This window comes from Melopsittacus undulatus, chromosome 5 (genome assembly GCF_012275295.1).
Source record: "Melopsittacus undulatus isolate bMelUnd1 chromosome 5, bMelUnd1.mat.Z, whole genome shotgun sequence".
NCBI lineage: Eukaryota > Metazoa > Chordata > Aves > Psittaciformes > Psittaculidae > Melopsittacus > Melopsittacus undulatus.
The window spans coordinates 45993400-46016826 of NC_047531.1; the positions used below are offsets into that span (position 1 = coordinate 45993400).

A 23427-nucleotide genomic window follows, 5' to 3' on the forward strand; every position below is an offset into this window, starting at 1 on the left:
CAAGGTACCCCTGGCTCTGCTGGTGGGTGGCCCATGGACCTCTGTCTGTCCACATTACAGTTCATGTGTGCATGACGATCCTCATGTTGATTTACAGCTGCTTCACCCAAGGGGTCCCCCTGCTCCCAAGGGATGCGGGGTGGGGAGACCTCTGAGGGCTTGAAGCAGCTATGATGCCTCATCAGCCTTCCTGCTTGGCATCTGCCACCACCACGATGGGACCCATTGCCCTTGTGTGAGGATCCCCATAGAACACCTGGGGCCCATGACCCTGCTGTGGTGGCAATAGCACCATAGTGGGGCTGCCCCACCGCAGTAGGGTGCCACGGGTGCGTTGTTGCCCCATTCTCCCCCTCAGTGCCCTGCTGAGGAGAAACCTTCAACGGGGGGCCGCTGTGGAGAAGCGTCCCCCCAAACCCACCTCCTGTACAGCGTAAGCCTCCCCCTCGCCGGCGCTAAGGGAAGGCAGCGGGAACGGCGGCGGGCTGTTGCGCCTTTAACGACGGGCGGAGGAGGAGGAGGGCCGGGGCTGCGCTGGGTGACATCAGTGGGTTTGGCTCCGGGGCTCAATGGAAACTGGGTGAGCGCCGGGCTGTGCCGAGCACACGCCGGCTGGAGGGACGGCGAGCGGGCGGGAGGCGGCAGGCAGCGCCGCGCCGAGCCGAGCCGAGCCGAGCGAAGGAGGGACGCGCCGGGCACAGCCGCCAGCCGCCCTCCCCAATCCTCCGTCATCCTCCCCGCCGCGGCCGCCTGGCCCCCTGACAGCCGGCGGAGCAGCAGCCCCACACGGCCCCCTTCCCGTCAGGGTGGGTATGGGGGGCGCCCGCCTCCATCTTGGGGCGCAAACCCCGGGGGAAAGGCGGCCCCTCCGGCTCTTTGTGTGCGCGGAGGGAGGGGGAGGGGGCGGGGAGCGGAGGGCAGGGCGCGATGCGCTGGGCTCGGGGGGGGGGGGCAGCGGGGGACAAAAGCCCCTTTGTGGGGACGTGGGGAGTGGGTAACCCCCTCCGGTAGCGGCGAATTTGGGGAGGGGGTTCCCCCTTTCTCCCCTTTCTTCCTGTGCTCCCCCTGCCGGGGCCCTGCCGGCGGGGCCGGGATGAGCAGGGAGGGGGTTCGGTGCCGTTCTCTGCTGGGGACAGTGGGGGTCCCCGTGGGGGGCTGCCCCATGGGTGGTTTAATCCCCCCACCCTCCTGCTCACTGATGCTCCTTGTCTCCCTCCCCAGTGCCTCTCAACGCCTGTTTCGGGGGGTGGGATGGTCCCTTTGTGCTGGGGGTCGGGGGTCGGTGGCCGCGGGGTGGGGGGAGCACGGCGAGAAGTTCAGCGCCGTTCCCTGGGGTGGCTGCTTTTTGTTACCTACCCGGAAAAATAACAGCCCGGGTAAGGCTGCCTTCGCGTAGTGTTTTGCCTGTAGGGGGTGGGGGTGTAAGGGATATATTTATTATCGTGATCATCTTTTTGTCCCCTTCTCCTGTTTTCCTGTTGTGGCTCTTTCTCCCGCGGATGTAGTGGTCCAAATGCCCTGTACATAGGGTTTGCACCCCCTCTTCTCCTCTCCTCACCATCTAATTTGCTGCTCTCCTTTTTGTAAGTGGGAAAGGATCTGGAGGGGTTTGGGGTTTTGCCCTGCAATCAAAACGTATTTTTTCTTCTTTTCCTTCCCGTTTTTTATTTTGGCCGGTTAAAATTATTGCTTTGCCAGCCTCTTCCTTTATTCCCTTCGCACACATACACACACACACAAAAAGCCATGTAAAGTCTTTATGGTCTATGAGCAAAGCAGCCCCCACTCCCCACACTTCCACTGAACGCTGGAGAGGTGCTGGGCTCGGCAGCCTCCATTATGGAGCTGTGGGTTTGGTTTTGTGTAGCTTTTGCTAGCCAGGGCATCTTCTCACTCCTGACCCCCTCAAATGGCATTGAGGTGGCCCTCCTGTCGTGTATGTGTCCCCTGTACCCCCATCTCCTCCGATGGTCCCTGTGTCTTTGGTCGCCATCAGCGCTGGCACAGCAGTGCGAGATCAACTCTTACCGTGTGTTTATATAATGGCCTTTGTGCCTGTATGTGGGTATTTTATGTTATATAAAAGGGGATTGGTGCAAAATGGTGTGTGTGGGGAAGCAGTGCTGGTGGCTGGATAGTAGGGTTGGTTTTTTTGTGGGTTTTTTTGAGGCTGTGTAGTATATTGTAGGTGTCTGTGTAATGTTGGCTATTCACGTATGCAAACGCTCATGCAGAGCACACACTCGCTTTGAGGTTGTATGTGTGTTAATCCCATATGGAAAACTAAATGGTTTAACTAAATGATTGCCCTGAAGCCCCTGGGAATACTGCTTTGGCTGGAGAGTGCAGGAAGGGTGGCAGGTCAGGGGGGGTTAAACCTGCGGGGGGAGGGAGAGCTTGAGCGAGGGATGACTTTATTTTACAAGTATAAATAATGTAGGAAGAGTACTGTAAATTTTATATATAATAATATAAATTTTAGATGTAAATTTTTCTTCTCGTAATAGTAGACCTGAAGATCAGATGATAAGGGCGGAAGCTGTAGCTGGTGGGTGTATCTCCGCCAAGTAAAAGCAAGTGTGATCGATGTTTGAACTCATGGAGCAGTTGTGGGGGGGTGGGATGTGTGCCCTGCCCCCTTACCATAAATCCAGGCTGTTGCTCTCTGTCCTACTCCACCCTGGTTTTCTAAGCACACTTGTGTGTTGGGGGGGGAGATAAGGCAAAATGACAGCTGTGCTCGACCACGATTTTTCACTCCATTATCCTGCTTCCCACTTCTACCACCTCACCCCGGAGCATTTTTTAGATTCCCATTTGGAGCCTGTTGCTTAATCAGCTAGAATTCTGGGCTGCTGCCTCCTTGCGCCAGTAACCCTTCCTAACCTGCCTCCTGCCTGTCCCAGAAGGGTGGGACCAGCTTTAGGCTTGGGACTGTGGTGTTGCAGGGCAGTAATTGCTGTGCCTTGGTGCGCAGAAGGCCCCACCAGGGCTTACTGCCTGGTCTCCTGGGTCTCTGCAGCTTGTAGAGACTCACCCGGCTGGGAATTGGACTGGAGTGGAAGCGCTCAGGGTTCACAGGCCATGACGGAAGGAGATTGGAGAGCTGTCTTCCTGACAGTGGTGTGACGGGTTCCTGGGGACACAGACCTTTGATCGTTTATTGGAGCAGGAGTGTAAGCAAGTCATATGGATGTTAATGTGGTTATACAGAACAGCAGGCAGCGGATAAAAATCATGTCTGTTTGCTGCACCCTCACCCAGGTACGCCTGCCTCCTGGTTTGGTTCCCAAGGTTCTGCCTACATTCCTTGTAGTAAGAAAGTCAGAAATAGCCACAGGGTTTTGTAGACTTTAGGCGCACAGAAACCCACATGCATAAGTAAATACTAGGTGAAGGGACTCCACCTCTTAAGTGTTTTGTGTGTGGTTTCTGGTGACTGGAGCTCTGCTTTCAGGGTTCACAATGTCCCCTGAATGCCTTGATAGGATTATTTCCCTGTATGTCTCTGCAGCCTGTCCATTCCTCTTTCTGTAATCCCATCTCCTGGGGCAGGAGAAGCAGCTCTGGGTTTACAGTGTGTCCAGAATCCTATAGCTGGGATTATTTTTTTTGTGCTTGTGTCTCACAAGGCTGTTCCTCCCTCCCTTCTTTCTTTCCTTCCTTCCTTCCTTCCCACCAGCTCCAGCAAGGGAAAGTTCCTCTCACCTACTTGTGAAAACATGAATCATTCCTCACCTTTCCTGTCCCCAACAGGCTCTGTGTCTGCATTTTGTACGCTAATAATGTGGCATTGCATAAATTAGGAGTGTAGCAAATCCCTCTAAGAGGAGACGTGTTTGCTGTCTTGGGAAGAGCTGTGGTTCCTAGAACAAGCTGGTGGCCATGGAAGGCATGAGGGAATGGGGGCTGTTATGGGGGAAACTGCTGGACCTGTTTGGCTGAGGTGGTGCAGCAGAAGTTGAGGTTGGCAGGGAGAACTCTGTGGCTGTTGTCCTTCCTCCTAGTTGGTTTTACGTGGAAGGTGAGTAAACTAAGCCTGGGCATGTTGATGGGGTATAGGAGGTCAAAGGGTTAGCTAATCACCTTGGGTGAAGGGATGAGGAAAGGCCTGAGCTGCTGAAAACAAACTGCTAGCAGACCTAGGTAGGCAACAGAGATGGAGCAGCTCAGGTAGACCAAAGGAGGCAGCGATCCCATCAGCAGAAGTGTTTGGAGATAAGCAAGTGACATTCTTAGTCAGTGCATGCCTCGAAGGGTTCAGTTCAGTGAGATGTCTCCTCCCTGTCCCATGTGCTGGCTCCCACCTAAGAGCAATGGAGTCGCTTGCTCCTGGCAGTCTGTCTCATAGCCCTTGGATCCTGTGCTTCACTACCACCGAGGTGCTGATCTGGGGCTGGGCCAGAGAGCACTCCTTCTCATAGGGTTTATTATGCCTGTTCGTTTTGGTGTCTCAGGAGGTTAACACTGTCCTGGTGCCAGGTACTGTAGATTACAAGGAGCATCTCTCTTCACAGTTGTATCACCTGCTGAAACCTTCTTAGGAGGGATTTCCTGGGCCCTCCCTTTCCCCTTCCCCCAAGTCTCTGAACAAAATGGTGGGGAAGAGATTCAACCCTCCTTTATTCCCATAATGAGAACATGGAAAACATGCTTGAAGGGAGCATGTTCCTATAGCATTTCTAGCTCATGCTGTCCCTGGACATACAGGAGGTCAGGAGAGGTGATAGAGGCCATGTAGAAGGTGAAGTATTTCAAGATTAAAAACCGTACCCAGCCTCTGGGTGAAGTGGGGAGGTCTCTTCTCTAGTCTTACATGATTCACTTCCTGTTTCTGCTCTGACACCGCAATTTCTGTGCTTCTTTTCTCAGCACGACCAAACCATGGAGCTTCGAGTGGGGAACAAATACCGGCTGGGCAGAAAGATTGGCAGCGGCTCCTTTGGGGACATTTACCTAGGTGAGTGTGAGTGAGTCTGTCCGTCCACCTGCAAGGTTGTTTTTCTCAACTACATCATTGTTTAGGGGTTGTTTTTCTTGCCTGTTGGTATTTGTGGGCACCATGTAAGGTTGGAGGTGGTGCAGAGTAAAATAGCTTCCAGGAATACCTGCTAGTTGCTGCTGGTTTCTGGTGGCAAGGAAAGTGGGATGAGCTCAGCTTTGCCTTGCAAGTACTGGATACACTGTGGTGTTTGGTCAGACTGATTTAGATTTGAACTATTCAGGGCATATTTGTCATACACCCAATTTCAGCTCTCTTCCTTTTCTTGAGCTTCGGTGTGTGCGAATATAAACTCTGTAAAGAGTGGGTGGTGGAAGGGGAGGAGATGGCTGTTCTTTCAGGGTAAAAGGGGTAAAATTTTGGGAACACTGGTAGTGGAAGAGGTGGTCCAGCACCTGTGAGAAAATGGTTTGAGACCAGGAGGTACAAAACAGGTCAGAGAGGCTGGCCTGGTTAAAGTGCTGAGGTCCAGATCAGTTGTGTCTGTAATGGGATTTAGTTAATGTCTGGAATGACTTGAGCTGGGAGCTCCATGGACGGAGCCCAGGAGGTGCTGGGTTTCCTGTTACAATGGCAGGTCACTTGGGGAGAAGTTCTCCCAAGCCAGCATGCTGATGTGTATATATGTGCCCTGATGCTTTGCCTACTTGTGTTTCTATTGGCTCAGACCATGTGGGGCCAGACTGGAGAGACTACCCGATAGCCTGATCAATCACTTAATGAGAGGTGGTGTGGCTCTATCTGTCACTAGTTCTCACCACTACCTGTTCAGCTGTAGTCCTGCAGGCCAGCAGAGTGATGGCCCTCTTCCTTCTTGGTGTTTGCACCCTTTGAGTACTTACAGGTGCTCGTTGTGTGCTCCTTGACGAATAATTTCTCAGTTAAGTTGTATTTTGCTTCCCAGTACATCCACTCCTCCTCACTCTTGCTGGTCCTTCAATTTTTCCCTATTTATTCATCTGCTGAGCAGCTTGGAGCCTAGACAGCATTTGAAGTGTAGCATTCCCAGTGCCTGGCATTGAAGGGCTACCCTTGGGTGATCTGTAATGTGATGCTTCTGTATAGACTGCTTTGGGTCTCCTTGGCTTCCCCCATCACCAACACTGTATCAGGTTGCAGAATTGGCCTTAGTGCACTGTCAGCTGTATTGTAGGACGTCTCTTCCAGTATCTGCAACATTTTCCCAACCTTCCCCAAGTTCCTTTCACTGAATACCTCTAGATCATATTACTTTTCCCTGTGTTTGTAAATCACCTTCTGTTTTCTACCTCTGGCTTTTATCTCCAGCTCCCTCTTGTTTTATTATTCTCTCTTGATTGGTGTTGGCAGCCTCTCTTGATTAAGTATCCTGTGGGAATCATCAGTAATGGGCTTTGTTGCCACCTTTATCCGGAGTGTGAACAAAGATGATAAATAATGGATCCGAGATCCCAATTCCACTGTGTGCTGCTTTTGCTGCAGCCTACTCCTGTATGCCACTCCTCTGTGGCCCTCCAGCCAGTCAGTGACTTGGGTGACAGTGCTTTTAATAACCAAAGGGCTAGGGATTGAGGAATGATAGCCCAGACACAGCATTTTCCACCTATGCTAATGCTTGAAGCCTTCCAGACCCTTTAGGGACCTAGGAGTCTCCCAGGCCCTGTACTGTCCTATACTAGAACAGTGGATCTTGCCAAAACCTCTGGGATACATGTGGAGAAAAAAGAGGTATTAAATGAGGCCTGAGATTGTATTCCTTTCTATCATGTAACAGATCTTCCACCTGTGCAGAGGGGGGCATGGAAATGAAGTGGAAGGGGTTGTGCCTGCCTTGCTTGTAACCAAACAACATGAGAGGCAGAGGAAGCCCCAGTGCTTTCCTGGCTTGGTGAGCACAGTGGGATGCCTCCAACTGCCAAGTTCAACCAAGTTACTTAAATGCAGTATCAAAGCCCTTGTGATCTTCATTGAGGTGCAAGCCACTGTGTTTTGAAGCAGTGATAGCGAGACTTGTTGGAGCCTGGGTGACTCCCCAGCCTGGAGGGATCGCGCATGGAGTCTCTGATGGTGTGTCTGGAGGACGCTTGTGCTCTTGCTATCCTCTCACGGTCTGCTCTGAGACAGAGGGACTCATTCATGAGGACTTCTCTCCCACACCAAATACACCTCACAGTTGTCTCAGTATTAGTGCAGTGTCAGAGCAGGGATAGACAAGCCTTGTCCCTGTAGATGAGCGTGGGCTGTGCAGTTAATCCCCAGCTTCTTTCTTTCAGGATGTTAGTACCTTCACCTCTGTGACCAGTGGGTACTGTTTGCTATGTTCTTTGGCATTTGTTTTGGGGTTTCCTGACAGAAGAAAATGTGAAATTCTGCATGGGCAGACACAAAGGATGGGCTCCTGCTGATTCTCAGCTTGGGCTTAAAGCACAGTGCTTTACTTCCATGCCCTACCTTGTGGGGATGGATGTGCTGGGGGGATATCCTCCCCATGCTGGTGTGAGAAGGTGGGAAATGAGATTGGCCCTTGGCTAGCCCATTTGTCTGTAAAAATGCTCATTTGGAAGAGCAAAACCCGATTTGCAGAGGAATTGCTGAGACCTTTGGGCCATCAGAGAAGTGCTTTGTTGGAGGTATTGGCCATGAGGCAGGGGAGGGTTGCTGGACATGGTGAGAATTGTCAGGTCAGGATGCACTGGTGGTGGAGAAAAGCTGGGCAGACAAAGCATGCTGGGACCTGCGCTGACTGGGGACAGTTCCTGGTGGCAGGCTCCTCCCTTGCTGGGAGGGGAGTGCCTTCCCTTTGTTTCCTGGCCTGTTAACTCTCTCTTGCCCTATCTGACTTCTTCCATCTGTTCCCAGCCCTCCATTCTTCCTTCTCAGAGCTGTAGGGAGTAGAGGGAGCAATGGGGAGAGCAGAGGGGCTGTGCCTTTTGGCTCGCCGGATGTGCGGGGAGGGCGGTGTTTATTGTATCAGACATGCAGCAAGGCTTCCACGCTGAAAAGATCCTGTTTAGCCGGTGACATCCTCTGTCCCCGGGGCTCCGTTTCAAACAGCTTGTGATGAATGAGTTGAATTTGTGCAGCCCCCACAGCGGAGCGAGACTGGGGGTGGATGTAAGGAATTATCCCCAATCCTACATGCGTCTCTCGAGTGGCTGAAGCTAGGCAGGCTCTGCTGCATTTGTCTGAAACGTGATGCTTGCCACTCTGGAAAGGGAACAGAGAACTGTTGCTTTTGTACTTGTATCTTTAAAAAAGATGGTGGTTAGAGCATGGAACAAAGGATCTGAGAGACTCCTTCACTTGAATTCCCTCCTCACTTGTGGCAGCCTCTGTCTGGGTAGATCTCTAGCCAAGAAATGATAGAGGGAGCAACCTGAAGCCATAGTGGGGTTCCAGTGTTCATTTAGTGACCCCCTCAGCAAAGAACAGTTCCTCATTGGTCCTGCTTTCGCCATTCCTGGTCATGGGGTTGTTGTTTTTCTTCCTAGGACACTAACACCTGTGTTTGGGCTATGGGGAGTGTGGGGCTGAAGGCCATGTTGATCATTTGAATGGCATATTCACATTTTGTAGAATCTTAAGGTGATGCTTACCCCTCCTGTCCCTTTTCCTGCTTTACATGCTCACAGATAACACTCCCCACCTGCAGACAACCTAGTAGATGGATGTATCATCATCTTCCTAAACACACAGGATAATGTGGAGATGAGAACTCATTCATCTTTCTACTGTTCACCTTCTGGGGTGGGGTACGGTTCATTCAAAATGCTAATGCTACTGCTCTTGAAAGACTCATCATTGCTTGTGTGTCAGCAGATGGATTAGGAGAGGGAAGAATCCCTTCAGGGAGTGGACAAGGGAGCTGCTGCAGGGGATTTGGAGGAAAGTCTTCACAAAGTCAGGGGAAAGAGAGATGTGAAGGAAGTGCTATTATTTTTTATATCTTGGCTATTGCCATGTTGAATGAGGACTGGTGACTGAACACTGATTTTAAAGGTAGATACTAGTGCAGGGTAACATTCTTACTGTGATCTGAGACCCTTTTTCTGCTCTTTTCCTCCTTGCACTCCTGATGCTTGTAAGAAGGGTCCTGTGATGGAGTGAAGGGAATGTACAGACTTGTTTTGCTGGCCAGCAGTTTCTAAGTGGGAAATGCCAGCATCTTTCCTAAAGTTGTAATTGGAAAAATGGCTCTATCTCTCAGGATGGCCTTTTCCCTTTCCCTGCTTCTGGATCTTGAGAAAAAAAAACCTTTATTAAATTCATCCCATTGCTTCTCCTTCCCTCCCTCAGAACACCCTAAATAATTCCTCTCCCTCCTTAGTGTTTACAGCCTTCAAATATTTGTAGACTGTTGTCATGTCCCATTCTTCCTCCCCACCCTTCTTAGTTGTATGTCTTGTCTATGTTACATATTTAGCTCTTTTAATCTTTCTTAGTAAATCAATCCCTCTAGGCCCTGATGGTTTTTGTTCCTCTCTTACAAATTCCTAACAGCTTGTCTGTCTCGACCCGGCGCTGTACTATCTAGATGACGTCTTTTTTGCTAGCAGGCAGCTCTTGGCTAACTTTGTTTACAAGCCAGAACAGTTTAACAGGTGATGGATCTCCTTAGGATCCAGAGGGGAAAATGGATCCAGTTGTATGAACATTCCCTTTTTCGCTTTGGTCCCTGGCTCGAGGCAATGGGTGGAGAGATCTATCTGCAGCTGTCCTTGTGTACTGCGAAAGTCTTTATCACAGGGATCAGGAGCACATATTAACCCGACCTACTAAACTAGCTATGGGTTATCTGCAAAACATCACCTTTAACTCCATCTTGTGTTTGGCATGTATGTTCTGGAATAGTTTATTTCATGAGTGTTCATAAGCTCATCGTGATCAGAGGTGCTCTCTGATTTGTGTTTGAGTGCAACTTTCACCAGTTCCAGGTAGGAGGAAAGGCTTCTCTGTGTGTTCGAGGCAAGCATGGAGAGGGAGAGAGAAGCAAGTCCTGAGTATCATTCCTGTGACCCATGTACAGATCTTCATTCTTTCCATTTTAGGATGATGTGAAACATCTGGGATACTCTCAGCTACTACAAGAGAAAGACCAGCCTGTTCCTCCTTTGACAGTGCACTTTGGGACTAGAGTGCTAGTTTTCATGGCTGACAGCTCAGTTCTTTTCAGAAAGACAGTGGTTTTGTGTCATTGCAAACTATTTAGCAGATGTCTTCAACAAAGGTGTCTGAGTAGCTTGATTTGGTATCAGATTCAGTTTACTTTTCATGCTTCTAACTTAAGGTATAGCAAATGTGTCTGTGTTGGCAAAGGATAAAGTTAATATTAAAGCCCTCGGGAGAGGGAAGAAGCTGGAGGTACAGGAATTGTTTGTATTGATCAAGTCAGGGCTGTGGGAAAAAAAGAGGTAGCTGGGAATATTAGCAGTGTTTCCTGAACTAATTGTGTCTGTTGACATGATGTACCTAAGGAAACCAGTAATTTTGGTGGGCAAAAGGTATTCCATATCACTGCCTGGGGGCTTGCTTGGATTCAGGTGATAGGTATGTGATCAAAGACAGCTAAAACTTCCACTCAGTTGAGGTACTGCTGACATGTAGAGACTGACCTCCCAAAGCCTGGCACTTTTTGAGACAGTGAGGCAGTTAACACATTGCAGGACATTGTTCTAGCCCGGCTGCAGGATCAGAACTGGTTTCTCATTCATGTGCCATCCTCTGGGCTTGCCTTTGCAAATGGCAGTGCTGAAAACACTGTATGAAGCTGAAGAGGCTGATTCTCATTTCTGTCACAGAATAAATTTCAGGGCAAGTCTTAAGATTTTTGGCATCTGTACAGGCCTTGTTAAAAGTGTTTAGCTTCAGTGGAAGCTTGCACAATCTTTATTTTACCCTCATTTCTATGCAGGAGCCAATATTGCAACTGGTGAAGAGGTGGCCATCAAACTGGAATGTGTCAAAACCAAGCATCCCCAGCTCCACATTGAAAGCAAGTTCTACAAGATGATGCAGGGAGGAGGTGAGATGGGGAGAAAAGGATGGAGCTGGGGGAGTGGTTGAAGAAGGAAATTATTCTGGAGGGTCTTGGAAAGGAAATGATTCGGTGTTACATACAATGTTCTTAGCAGGGGATGCAGCAGTTCTGTGGGCTTAATATTCCTCTTTTCCCCAGTGGGTATCCCCTCCATTAAGTGGTGTGGAGCAGAGGGGGACTATAATGTGATGGTGATGGAGCTCTTGGGGCCCAGCCTGGAAGATCTCTTCAACTTCTGTTCCCGCAAATTTAGTCTCAAGACAGTTCTGCTCCTGGCAGACCAGATGGTGAGTTTCCTCTGAAGCATTTGTGCCTACTCTCCTTTTCCATGCCTTTTTGTTTTTTTCTCCTCCCATCCCCTCTGCTCAAGAACTGCTATATCCTAGGCTTTTTTCATTTAGCAGTAACCAGCTGCCAGGTTTTTATTTCTTGATGAAGCTGGGGGCATGGAACCTAGAGACTGCTGGCTTTTCCTGATCTCCATCCCTCCTTCCATCCCCTGCTGCTCACCCTGTGTTAGCTTTGAATGCATAGATGCTTTTCTCTGGGTGATGAATGATTGGCATTGCTACCTACCTCAACTCAACTGCCTATGGCCTGGGCTTAAGACTCTTAACTGTTTGGACCCTCTCCCTTTCCTGTTGTTTGAAAGTTGACTGGTGTCAGTGTTGAAGCTTAGAGTTTTTGTCCATACAGACCTGCTTCCCATCCTTCCTTGTGGTGCTAATGGTGACCTCCCCAGGTTGAGGACTGGTGTGCAGGGTTGAATTCTGTCTCCATTTCCAGATCCTTCTGCCCCAGAGGGTGTCTTCTCCTGGGCTATCATCTCTGATATTCTCTGCAAAGTATCCCTTTTCCTGCTCTGACAGGCCAGTATCCTGGACCTGGACAGGGTGCTGCTTTTAACAGACACAGTTATGATATAAGTTTCCTTCTTGCTTGTCTCATTATTTAAATATTTCTTTATTCTCCCCTCCAGATCAGCCGTATTGAGTACATTCATTCCAAGAACTTCATCCATCGGGATGTAAAGCCAGACAACTTCCTTATGGGCCTCGGCAAAAAAGGCAACCTAGTATACATCATTGATTTTGGTTTGGCCAAGAAGTACCGAGATGCCCGGACCCACCAGCACATCCCTTACCGGGAAAACAAGAATCTGACTGGCACAGCCCGTTATGCCTCTATCAACACCCACCTGGGAATTGGTGAGCCTGCTGTTGCCTCATGTGGGGCTCTTTGTGGGAGGTAGTGTGTCCCCAGAAGGAGGGGGTTTTGTTCTATGCCTGGCTCTGCTGCTGACCTGATTTGAGATGGTGGCCAAATAATTTGGCTGTCAGGCCTGTGTTACCTCTCCTGCCTTTTTTGGCACTCTGAGCTCTTGAAGACAGAAATTGTCTCCTGGTATGTGTCTATGCACAGCTTAGTACAGTGGGGTCCTATTTAGAATCAAGACTCTGACCTCCCCAGCTCTGTTGCTCCTAACTCTGCCTTGCACAAGTCCTGCAGGCTGATTAGGTATGTGAAAGAGACATTCACAGGCACCAAGTCTTTAGGGATATTTGCAATTGAAACCTTTCTTGTTGACTCCAAAGTGCCTTCATCAGTGATTGTTCTGTAGCTGTCAGTTGGAAGAATTCAGCCCCACTATAATATCCTGCTACCCACCACTGAGTATGGGGTAGCCATGTGCTGGAAATGTACAAGAAGTTGAAACAAGGAAGGGCTTCCTACTGCCTGGACATGCAGGTTTTGTGATTATTGAGGCTTGGCTGTCACAGGCCTTCAAAATACGGCTGTGTCTGTGAACCACACTGACCTGTTCACCACAAGAATGAGTGAGGCAGCTTTAGGGAGGTGGGGGTAGGGTTCTGCTTTTAGTGTCTATGATTAGTACTGAGGAGATAAAACTAGGCTGAGGAAAGTGCTGAGAGTTGAAACAGGTCTTACATTGGCAGTGGCTGTTGTCTCAGGTGCAGGTTAGTACCCACTGCCCTTAAATTTCCTGAAGTAGTCCAAACTCTTTTCTTGTGAATGAGCCCTTGATGCATAACACTTGGTAGCTGTGAGGAGCAGAGGTGAGAACCTGATGCAGTTTTCTCTTCTGTTCCCTGGCCAGAAACTTCTCTCTGGGGTGTGATGTCTTCCTTCTGCTAAACTTTATCCAAAGTGTGAGACTTTCATAGTTAACTGTAGGGCCTGTTCTGAGCAGGCTGACTTGGTTCTGCTACTGACTGGCAAATCCATAGAGCAGAAACACGGAAGCTGCCCTGCCTGTGGACCCAGGAAAGTAGCTACTGTGCTTGCAGCTCATTTTGCATCTTTGGGAGACCTTCTGAGATGAATAAGCTGGGAATTTCAAAAACAGAGCAAGAAACTCAAACCTTTTAAACTATCAGCTTCCACAAGATTCCATGTTCTCATTCTTCCTAGGGAAAACTCCCCTCGTGCAGATGGTTTCTTGGGAATCTGGAGTCAAGACTTGCCGTGTAGAAAATAAAGCAGTTTCTCAATCCCTTCCTTGCTTCGTCCTGTATGACTATAGACTGAAAATGCTTTATTTATATCGAAATGAGGAGTGTTGTGCATTGAGAGTGGGCTGTGATCCTGACCTCTTCCATATGGTAAAAATAGTTCTTGTAGAGCTTTTTGAGTTGGTCTTCTGTATTCTGGCTTGACCTGCTTATATATAACTGACTCTCCATTGAATTCTCAGTCAAAATTTCCACAGCCATAGTAACTGCCAAAGGAGACATGCACAAAATAAGTCTCACTACTATGTCTGTCGATTCTTTTGTGTGTGCCTGCTGTGTCTGAACTGATCACAGGAGGCTCAATGTCTGGTTGTGGGGTTGGGTTTTTTGGTTATTCCTTTTTTGTTTTTTAAGGACTTTTGTTATTCATTCCACCCCGACTTAGCCCTTTATTGCTGGTGCTTGGCTTGAACAAACAATGTCTGAACACTAATCCAAGGGCAAGTTCTATACACCACCAGTCTGAGCACAGGCATTGCTCTCTTCATGGCCTTTGCTTCAGGAAGGTCTGAGTGCGAGCTACTCCACGCAACAAGTCTTGGGTATATTGTCTGCATGTTGTAGATAGTTCCCCTGAAGGGCATAAAGGTCACATGGCTTGCCTGGAGGAAAGGGGATGGGGTGTTGGGGTTGCAGCTGGAGTTCCTGTTTCTCAAGACCTTGGCACAGGGTGTGTGACAAGCACGTTTGTGAGTTAGCAGCATTGCCATGGAAACCATCACTCTGAATTTTTTGACTTTTCAGAGACTAAATTCTCTGTCTTAATGCTACATTAACGTGGTTTAGGGAGAAGGAAGGAACCAGGTGCCAGGCTATTCATGTGACTGGAATAGCAAATGAATAAATGCCTTTATTTGAATGTGCAAGCTAAGGGTTGGGCATTCCGATGTCTGGAGGAAACGCATTCTTTTCGCAGTGACCAGGGGGAAAAGTAGGAGGCGAATCTGGGGAGGGCTTCCACAGCTGGAGACTTGCTGTGGTGGGAGTCATTAGACTGTACAGGCTTTGGTTCACGCATTCCAGTCAATTTTCACATGCTCTGGGGATGAGAGTCCCTTGCACCCTTTGGAGCTTGTAAAATCTGAAATAGATGCCCAGGGGTGCCTAGGAGACAGCCTTGAAAGAAGCCTGGTGGGCTCTGTCTGGATAACAGGGGATTGGGGGTGGGAAGTTTCTGCCCAAATGCAATCCTGCATGGTTTCAGTGTAGGCTGTGCAGATCATCAAGTTCTGCTCATCTTGCCCTGTGTCTCCCATTTTGGATTCTTGTGTGTTCTTAAAGGCTGTTGCCATGCCTGGGGAGAGAAAAGGGAAGTGTAGTTCCAGCCAGCATTTGCAAAATCAGATCTAAGTATATAGTCAGGAAAACATTGTTTGGTTAAGATGGCTTGCATTGGGCTGTCTCCAGCAAAGACAGCTAATTTCTAGGGAGTCCTGCATGGGTGGAACAGAATCCTTTTGGGTAGGATCAGAATGGAGGGAAGCATTGCCCTGGGGGACCAGGAGGCACTTTTGGCTGCAACAAAACAAGTTTTGTCATGAACTTTCTGTCCATGGCAGCCAGTCCTCAGTGTTCTGTCTTTGCCTAATCGCGCCTTTCTCAGGTATCTTGCTGTCTTGCTATTCACTCCTGATTCAGCTCTTTCTGAGGACCCTGCTTTGGGAAGGGAGTGAGGGTGTGGGCTGGCTGGGAACCTCCCTGGGAGTGGGAGGGAACTGGCAGGAGATGGCTTGTAGAGTGGGTTGGGTTTGAGGTTATGCTGGGTTGTGTGGAAAGGCAACCTCCTGTTTTTTATTGGAAGAGGTTTTGGGAGGGAGGGAGGAAAGCGTCTTATAAATGTAGCAGTTCCTCATGTACTGCAGGAGAACCAAGAAGCTGAACTAAAATGGAGAGAGGTGTGATGTGGAGTCACAGGTCAGGACTGTAATTATGCTTTTGGACTGACTTGCTCTGGGCAGGCATTCATGTCACTCGTGTTTTGCTTTCTCTTTTCAAACTGTAAAGTGAGATAGATAACTTCCCTGATCCCACCGCATCCCAGGGATGCTGTAAGGGTTAGTGAACGATTCTCAAGCCTTCTAAAAGTAGAAAACAGTGATATTAAATAATGTTTCTTTGGTGTGTAAAGGTTAAATTTTTTTGCTAACTTTAATTACTCCACTCTAATTACTCCACTTTTGCTGTCTAATGCTACCTAGTGTCTTGAAGATGTTCCCGTATGAGGCCAAGCCTATAAAAAATAAAAATGGAGTTGTGTAATAGTAACTGAAGATGAAACAAAAAAAAAAGGGGGTGTAATTCAGGATGTGGTAGTGTGGGTTACAGGTGAAAGATGGCTACAATGTTTTGAGGTAGCTTGACAACTGTAACCCATGAGCCCTGTGCTTCAGGTTCCTCATAGGTTTAATCTCACTGAAATTGTTTAAGTGGGCTACAGTGACCACATATACCTGAGGTATTGGACATTGGGGATGCAATTCAATCAGGCATTTATCATTCAGCGTTTTAATAATGAGATGTGCTTGCAGTTGTTTCCTCTCTATCATATTGCTGTGTTAAGTCACAGCTGGGGTGTGTTTGCATGCATGTAACAGATACTAGTAAGCCACCCAATTTGGTTTTGTAACCCCTCTCGTTGCATCTGGTAAGAGCTTGTAGTATCCCCCACTGACTTCAGGCTGCCTAACCTCAAGTCTCTGGTTCTAGCATTCCCCAAATCACTAGGACTGTGCCTAGGCATATATTTGCAGAACATATCCTGTTCTGGATGGGTTGGCAGCTGTGCTCAAAGCTGCTGTGATCCACACAAGTGAAGGTGTGTGGTCCAGCCTGCCCTAAGCAGTGGGGAGTTCAAGCACGATTTTGGAGGCAAGATCCTGTTTTATTCCTAAAAAGCTGATTTGCTTGTTCAATATGTTTCTTTGGTTCCTGCCCTGCCTTTCTCTGCTCCTGAGGGGCACAACCATGTGCTAGACAGGGAACCCATAGTTACAGGCTTTAAAGCTACAGCATGTATGTCAGGGGATGGCAAATGGCAAGATTGAGGTTACCTTCATCTCCTCTGCTTTCAGGCCCTGGGTGTGCATGCTGACTCCATTTCCACATGCCTTCTGTCTCAGAATGTAGGTTATTATCAAGTGTTGCCTAGTTTTATTTATTTGATATACATGGTGTGTAATTGCAGCCCTCTGAGACTACACATATCCCAGCCTTTGGCCAAATGCAAACCTGGGTTTCTTTTTCTCTGCTCCATCCATAGCATCTAAGCATTTCCCAGCCAGTCATGTAGTTATCTTTGGCAGCAGCCTGATAAGATTATGAAGTATTAGCCCCTTTAAAGTGGGTAACTTGAGGCAGTAAGGTCAAAAAATGCTGTTAGTTTGAGCATGCAGAAGTAAGACACTTCTTGGGCATCTGCAAGGCTGCTTTCTCCCCTACTCCTGTCTTGGAACGTGGCATTTTTATGGCATTTCATGTGCTTTGACCCAAAGCCCACAGAGTGATGAGCCCAGTTCTCAAAATTACTAGGAGATTGAGAGATGCAGGAGGAAGAAAGGCCCAAGGTGAGCCACAGCTTGTGTTGGTACACCTGGACATCTAGATCTGTGACATGATACAGCTACTCCTTCATTAGGGTTCAGCTCAGCTAGCAGAGTAAGGGGTAGCTGGAATAATCTACTGGCCTTTGAATGGGGAGGGTGGTGGCATGTAACTAATACTGACAACCCACAGACTAATACATAATCTGCAGCATCTTCCAGGCCATGGCACTGAATCCAGCAAAATGGGCTGTAGTAGTAAATTAATATAATAGATGCATCTCTCTAGTCTTTCCTCTCCCTCAAGCCACATTTTGCCTCTCTGTTACCTATGGAAGTTGTTGTTCTCCTTAAGATGTAAAGGACTTTCTCCAAAGTGGGTTTTCTTTTGGGCGGTGGGGGTGTGAGGAGAGAGGGGAAGAAGGGCAAAGAGCTTCTTGCTCCTTTTTATAGATGAATTTGTAAGCATGTTGGTGTTGCTGGGAGAAGTTTCACTAGTTAACCGGTCAACATTTCCAGTTGGTGAGGTTCTGCATCCACTCCGTCTTGAGCTAACTTGAAACTTAAAATGGCTTGGTCATTCCAGAGAATAAGTTCAATGTGCAGTGTTTTTGTTTACGAAATAAAACTGTTGTTTCCCAAATAAGTGTCTAAAAGTGGGCCCATAAAATGGTGTATTAAGGGCAACCCTTGCTCTAAGTAGAGTTGGCAGTGAAGGCAGTTAAAGTCATTCCTCACTTGGAGGGGAACCTTTGAAAATATACTTCTGTATTCATACCTGTTTCCTCCACAGCTTGAAAAATGCCATCTGTCTGGAAAAATCATTGCACAGGATTGCATGTTAGGCTTCTCTAAACTATCAACAGTTACTTACCACAAGAAGGGGTCATTAGTTCCCTATTTCTTCCCAGTGTAAAGAGTATCAGCAGGTTAATTAAAAGATGTCTTTGAAAGGGTTGTGTTGGGCTTACCTCTATTAGCTTTGGTTTTCTGTGACTACTTCAGTTGTGACTAATCCCCAGGGTGAAGTGGTGTAGTGTCATTCTGGGTGGAGAAGTGTAGATGCCCTTCCTCTGAGACTGGGAAGAGCAAAGCAGGCAGTGTTGCTGCAGTACTCCTTAAGCTGTTGAATTCTTGTGTGAATTAAGGCTTCTCTGAGGAGGTAGTCAGAGTAATTATTTATTTATGAAATGGGTTGGGCTCTATGGGGAGAGGAGCTCTTTAACTCTTGCAGGATGAACATTCTCACAGGAATTTGTACTGGAATGTCTTCTACAAATTTGTCTATAGGAATCTACCAGAGAAAAGGAGGCTGTTTCTTTTGTTCTGTGTTCACCTCCAAAGCTGTGATTGCCAAAGCAGTTTTGGTTGCTGCTCACTCCTTGCTCCTTTGTAACTTCTCGCAGAACAAAGTCGCCGCGATGACCTGGAGAGCCTGGGCTATGTGCTCATGTATTTCAACCTGGGCTCCCTGCCTTGGCAGGGCCTCAAGGCTGCCACCAAGCGCCAAAAGTACGAGAGGATCAGCGAGAAAAAGATGTCAACGCCCATAGAGGTGCTCTGCAAAGGGTACCCTTGTAAGTGCTCTGATCTTGATGGCTGTCTTGTCTGATGTATGGCTTGCTCTCCTGGTGAAACCCCTTAGAGTCTTGTACCTAGTAGAGCCTAGTACCCCAAGATCAGGATGTGCTGCTTACACCAGTGATGAGAAGAAGAGGTCAGTAGTGATACAATTCTGTTTCAGAAGTGGGAAACGTATTTTTGTGGAGACTCAAGCCTTGTGATATTAAGTGCAGAGAGTGATGAGAGGGATCTTTAGGTCCTTACCAAACGTTTGGAAGGGGGATGGACAGTGAAGTGAGAAGGTGTGCTAATGGTCCTCAGTTTTTACTGGGTAATGAGAATGAGGGCCAACTGATGAACCCCAGAAATAATCAGGCAATGAAGTGGCAAGGGAAGTTCTTTGTAGTTAAAAGTGGAGTGATACCTTGAGAGGCAAGAGAAGGCTTGGTCCTGATGTCATATGCAGAATAGTAGGCTCTGCGCTGACCAGTGCCCTCACCAGTGAGCTGTTGAAGTCAAAATAGGTGGTTCTGTGAAAGCGGTGACTCTGTACCTTGTGACTACTGGGTGCTAGGAATTACTTGGGAAGAGAAGGGACCTGAATAGTGTGTATAAACCCATGATCCACTTGCACCTTGAGTGCACTGTGCAGCTCTGAAAGGGTGCAATAGAACACACTTGGGGAAGAGGCTTGAAAGCTGCCTAGCAGAAAAGGCTTGTACCAGAAATAGCATAGCCAGCAGAGCCAGGGCAGTGATCGTCTCCCTGTGCTCTGCATTGGTGAGGCTGCCCCTCAAATCCTGTGTTCAGTTCTGGGCACCTCACTACAAGAGGGGTATTGAAGTGCTGGAGCGGATCCAGAGAAGAGCAGTGGAGCTGGTGAAGGGTCTGGAGCACAGGTGTGATGGGGAATGACTGAGGGACCTGGGGTGTTTAGTTTGGAGAAGAGAAGGCTCAAGGGGAACATTATCACTCTGCAGCTACCTGAAAGGAGGATGGAGACAGAAGGTGGCTGGTCTTTTCTCCCAAGTAACAAGTGACAAAGACAAGAGCTAACAGCCTCAAGCTGCACGAGGGCAGGTTTAGACTGGATATTGGGAACAATTTCTTCACCAAGAGGGTGCTCAGGCATTGGAACAGGCTGCCCAGGGCAGTGGTGTAATCACCATCCCTGGAAGTGTTCAGGAACTATAGATAAGGCCTTCAGTGATACAGTTTAGTGGTGGCCTTGGCAGTCCTGGGGTAAAGGTTGGACTTTATGGTCTTAAAGATCTTTTCCAACCTGGTTGATTCTATAATTCTAAGGTCTGGGAAGGGGCCAAAAGGGTGATCAGAGGTGAAGTGATTTTTGTACAAGCAGTGAGTTTGCTGGAACCTGGAGAACATGTGATTAGAGAGATGATAAAGTCTACACTCTTGCTATGCCTCCAGAAGTTTGGATGAGAGCTGATTATTTGGGGTGCCTGAGTTTTTGTATTGGACGAGAAATGGAGACCCTGCTAGCTTCAAAACAAAGCAGTGTGGTTCTTCATACAGCCAGTAATAGACCTGTGGAACTCTTTCCCAGAACATATTGTGGATACTTAAACCTTACAGGAATTCAGGGAGAGATTGGACAACCATGTGGAAGAGGGATCCACTGAGGGTTACTAAATCATTAATTAGAAACTGCATCCAGATGAGGAAGTTCCCTGAGCTGAAAGTAGATAGACATTGGGCTAATGTCAATGGAAGTGTCAGATGTGCTTGCCCATCCTAGCTGTCTACTGCTGGCCACTGCTTCAGACAGGCTACTGAACTAGAAGCTTTCCAAGCACACCTCCAACTATTCTTCAAGCCTGCATTCTTATTCTCCTTCAGCAGAGAGCAAGACTTGCTACCACTCGCTTGCAGAAGCAGCCAGAAAAAGAGAAGTGTGAGAATTTCTTCTGGTAAAAATAGGCATGGGGTCTTCTCAGTGGCCAAAGCACTGCAGTCAGCAGGTTCTGTGTTTATGTGGTTGCATATCACTTCTGAAAGGCTGCAGCAGCTCTGCAGTGGTACAAGGGGGGGCTGGATGGTGTTCGCGAACAAACTGTTCTCTGCTCCCTCCAGCTGAGTTCTCAACATACCTCAACTTCTGCCGTTCACTGAGGTTTGATGATAAACCTGACTACTCCTACCTGCGGCAGCTCTTCCGCAACCTCTTCCACCGCCAAGGCTTCTCCTATGACTATGTCTTTGACTGGAACATGCTTAAATTTGTAAGTGTGTGTGGTGAAAGGGCTGGAGGGACAGGGGTTGGTTTCTGTATCATGAAGATGAGGGAGGAAAGTTGGAAACTACCTGCCATTTGTACTTTACCCCTGGTGAGCAACTTGAGAAAGGGGATCAGGTAGAGTGAGAAGAGGCAGAGCTGTTTGGTGGTGCCAACTAGAGGGATACTGCTACTGTTGTATTAGTAAGCGTGTCTCATGGAGCACGTGTGTCAGTAGATCTATAACTGTAGGTAGGTAGAGATGATTTTCAGGAGAGAACTCTAGTTGGAGGTGGGACACAGGGGGATTGCAGTAACAGCTGAAGTACTATATGCTGTCTTCCCTGTTTCTTCATGGAAGAGAATGAGTCCCTCTCTTGGTGGACTGGAAGATGTGCTTTGGGGATGGAGCTCTGCTTTCTTGGTGTGATGGAGCACCATGTGTGTTCTGTCCAGGGCTGCAGCTATCTCTCCCAGGTGATAGCCCTGTGTGATGTGTGGGTTTCCCCTCTCCTCAGGGAGCAGCCCGGAACCCTGAGGACATGGATCGGGAGCGGCGAGAACACGAGCGCGAGGAGAGGATGGGTCAGCTCCGGGGGTCAGCCACACGAGCACTGCCTCCTGGCCCGCCTGCTGGAGCCACTGCCAACCGTCTTCGCAATGTCACTGAGCCCATGGCCTCCACCCCCACCTCCCGAATCCAGCAGTCTGGTGAGTGGGGTGGGAGAGCTGGGGAGGAAGTTGTTGGTTGGATACCAAAACTATTGAGCAATAACCTTGTCTCGCATCTCTTTGCCCCAACAGGAAACACATCCCCCAGAGCGATCTCAAGAGTGGACAGGGAGCGGAAGGTCAGTATGAGGTTACACCGAGGAGCTCCTGCCAATGTCTCTTCATCTGACCTCACAGGGCGGCAAGAAGTGTCACGGATTTCAGCGTCACAGGTGAGTCCCTGCTGCCATGTTTGTGACCCTGGTCTGCGTGTCCCAGAAAGACTGTGGGTCCACAGTGGTTTTCACCTGATTGATGGACCTGACGTGGGCCTGAAGCTTCTAGAGTGGCAAGGGGAGTGGTACTAAGTTATGCCTTCACTCTTCAGTTACCTATTTTCTGGAGGCCATGCTCATTACTGTCATCTTAGGTCTACATGGCTTGGAGTAAACCTTCATCTGGTTGTCTTCCAGCCTGCAGTGGCTGGGAGAACTGGAATCGTAAACTCTTGGGAGGGAGGATCTCCTGAAGGAAGTGTGCAGCCTCTGTTTTGGTGTCTTTGGTGCTTTTTCTTTCTCTTCATCCTTTCACCTGCTTTTCCTTTTCTCTTGTAGACAAGTGTGCCATTTGATCACCTTGGGAAGTGAAAAGCAATTGCCACTGGACCAGTGTTTGCTTAGGTGAGCCTGGCCTTGTGCCTGGGGACCCTCAAGGATGGAATTGATGACATAAAGGATTAAATCGAGGCTGTAATGTTGGTGCGGGAGGGTTGGTACATTTCCTTTTCCTCTGCCTTAGTTTGAGATCCCTCTTGGCTTCAGAGGGAAGAGTAAGGTTGGCTGCCAAGAACTTGAGGGGCTGGATTATCTTTGAGTGTAAAGATCATTTTTGTTTCTCCAGGGAGGGTAAAGGAGGGTGAAGAAGGTGCTGGGCCAGGAAGTGATTTCATTAGCTCCTAATGAAGGCTTTTCTAAGCAGTGTGATAGTGTTGGGGAGGAGGGTGCTGAGCATGTAATCAAGTGTGTGAGGCTTTGAGCGGCTCCTTGTAAAGGAAACAGCAGTAAGTGGACAAGGTAACTCCGAGGGGTGGCAGGAGTGTAGAAGAAAGGGCTGATTTGATTAGTTACACTCCAGCGGGCATTGGAAGTGCTGAGAAAAACCTTTTCATCTAATATCTCTTCCATTTTTCTCTTTTTCTTTTTTTATTTTTTTTAATTTTATTCCCTTTCTAGTGTCTTCTCTGTATTTTTCTTTTAAAAAACAAAAAAAACCCCAGAAAACAAACAAAAAAAATTAAAGACAAAAAAAAAACAAACAAAAAAATTAACCCAAAACCACCTGACAGAATTTCTTTTTTGCCAACGAGGAGGAGTCGAGCTGTGCCCCCTGCGCTGATGTGAGCCGCTTCCGAGGGGGCTGCCTCTGTCCCCCCAGCACCAGCGCCTCGAGGAGCTGACGACGTGGGAGCCGTGCCGGAATACCTCTGCTCCCACCCCAGCCCTGCAGGGCCCTATCCCCAATACCTTCTCCTGACCCTCTGCTCCTGGGTTTGGTTCCTCTCTTTTGTTTTATTATTTGTTTTGTCCTTCTTGGGGTGTCTTCTCATAATTTTTTAATTATCATTATTTTAAAATCATATGGTTTCTAGCCATATAAATTTTAACTTTGCTCTCCTGTTTTTCTGAGGGCAGGGGCTGGTGGGGGGTGTGGGGTTTTTTGTTTTGTTGTTCTGTTTTGTTTTGTTTTTTTTTCCCAGGAGCTTTGTGGGCCAGGAGGGAATCAGATTCCAGCCACACTTGATGGCAGAAGTCTGATTTTTATTATTA

General features: G+C 48.2%; 1 protein-coding gene across 1 annotated transcript; it reads left to right on the top strand.

Annotated features, from left to right (window-relative positions):
- Positions 1-604: 604 nt before the first annotated feature.
- On the top strand, positions 605-22892 carry CSNK1E (casein kinase 1 epsilon). The gene is made up of 11 exons (XM_034062758.1): positions 605-806; positions 4873-4960; positions 10893-11003; positions 11157-11305; positions 11998-12226; positions 18498-18668; positions 20749-20897; positions 21409-21601; positions 21695-21834; positions 22216-22281; positions 22834-22892. Exons 2-10 carry the CDS (start codon positions 4885-4887, stop codon positions 22246-22248), a joined length of 1251 nt encoding a protein of 416 aa, XP_033918649.1. The 5' UTR covers positions 605-806; positions 4873-4884; the 3' UTR covers positions 22249-22281; positions 22834-22892.
- Positions 22893-23427: the final 535 nt, after the last annotated feature.

What these genes read in the sequence shown, in the direction of transcription:
- CSNK1E (XM_034062758.1), top strand. Translation starts at nt 4,885, where the DNA reads ATGGAGCTTCGAGTGGGGAACAAATACCGGCTGGGCAGAAAGATTGGC. An exon ending in CAAGATGATGCAGGGAGGAG is followed by an intron (nt 11,004 to 11,156) that starts GTGAGATGGGGA and finishes TCTTTTCCCCAG; the next exon opens with TGGGTATCCCCTCCATTAAG. An exon ending in CACGGATTTCAGCGTCACAG is followed by an intron (nt 21,835 to 22,215) that starts GTGAGTCCCTGC and finishes TTTCTCTTGTAG; the next exon opens with ACAAGTGTGCCATTTGATCA.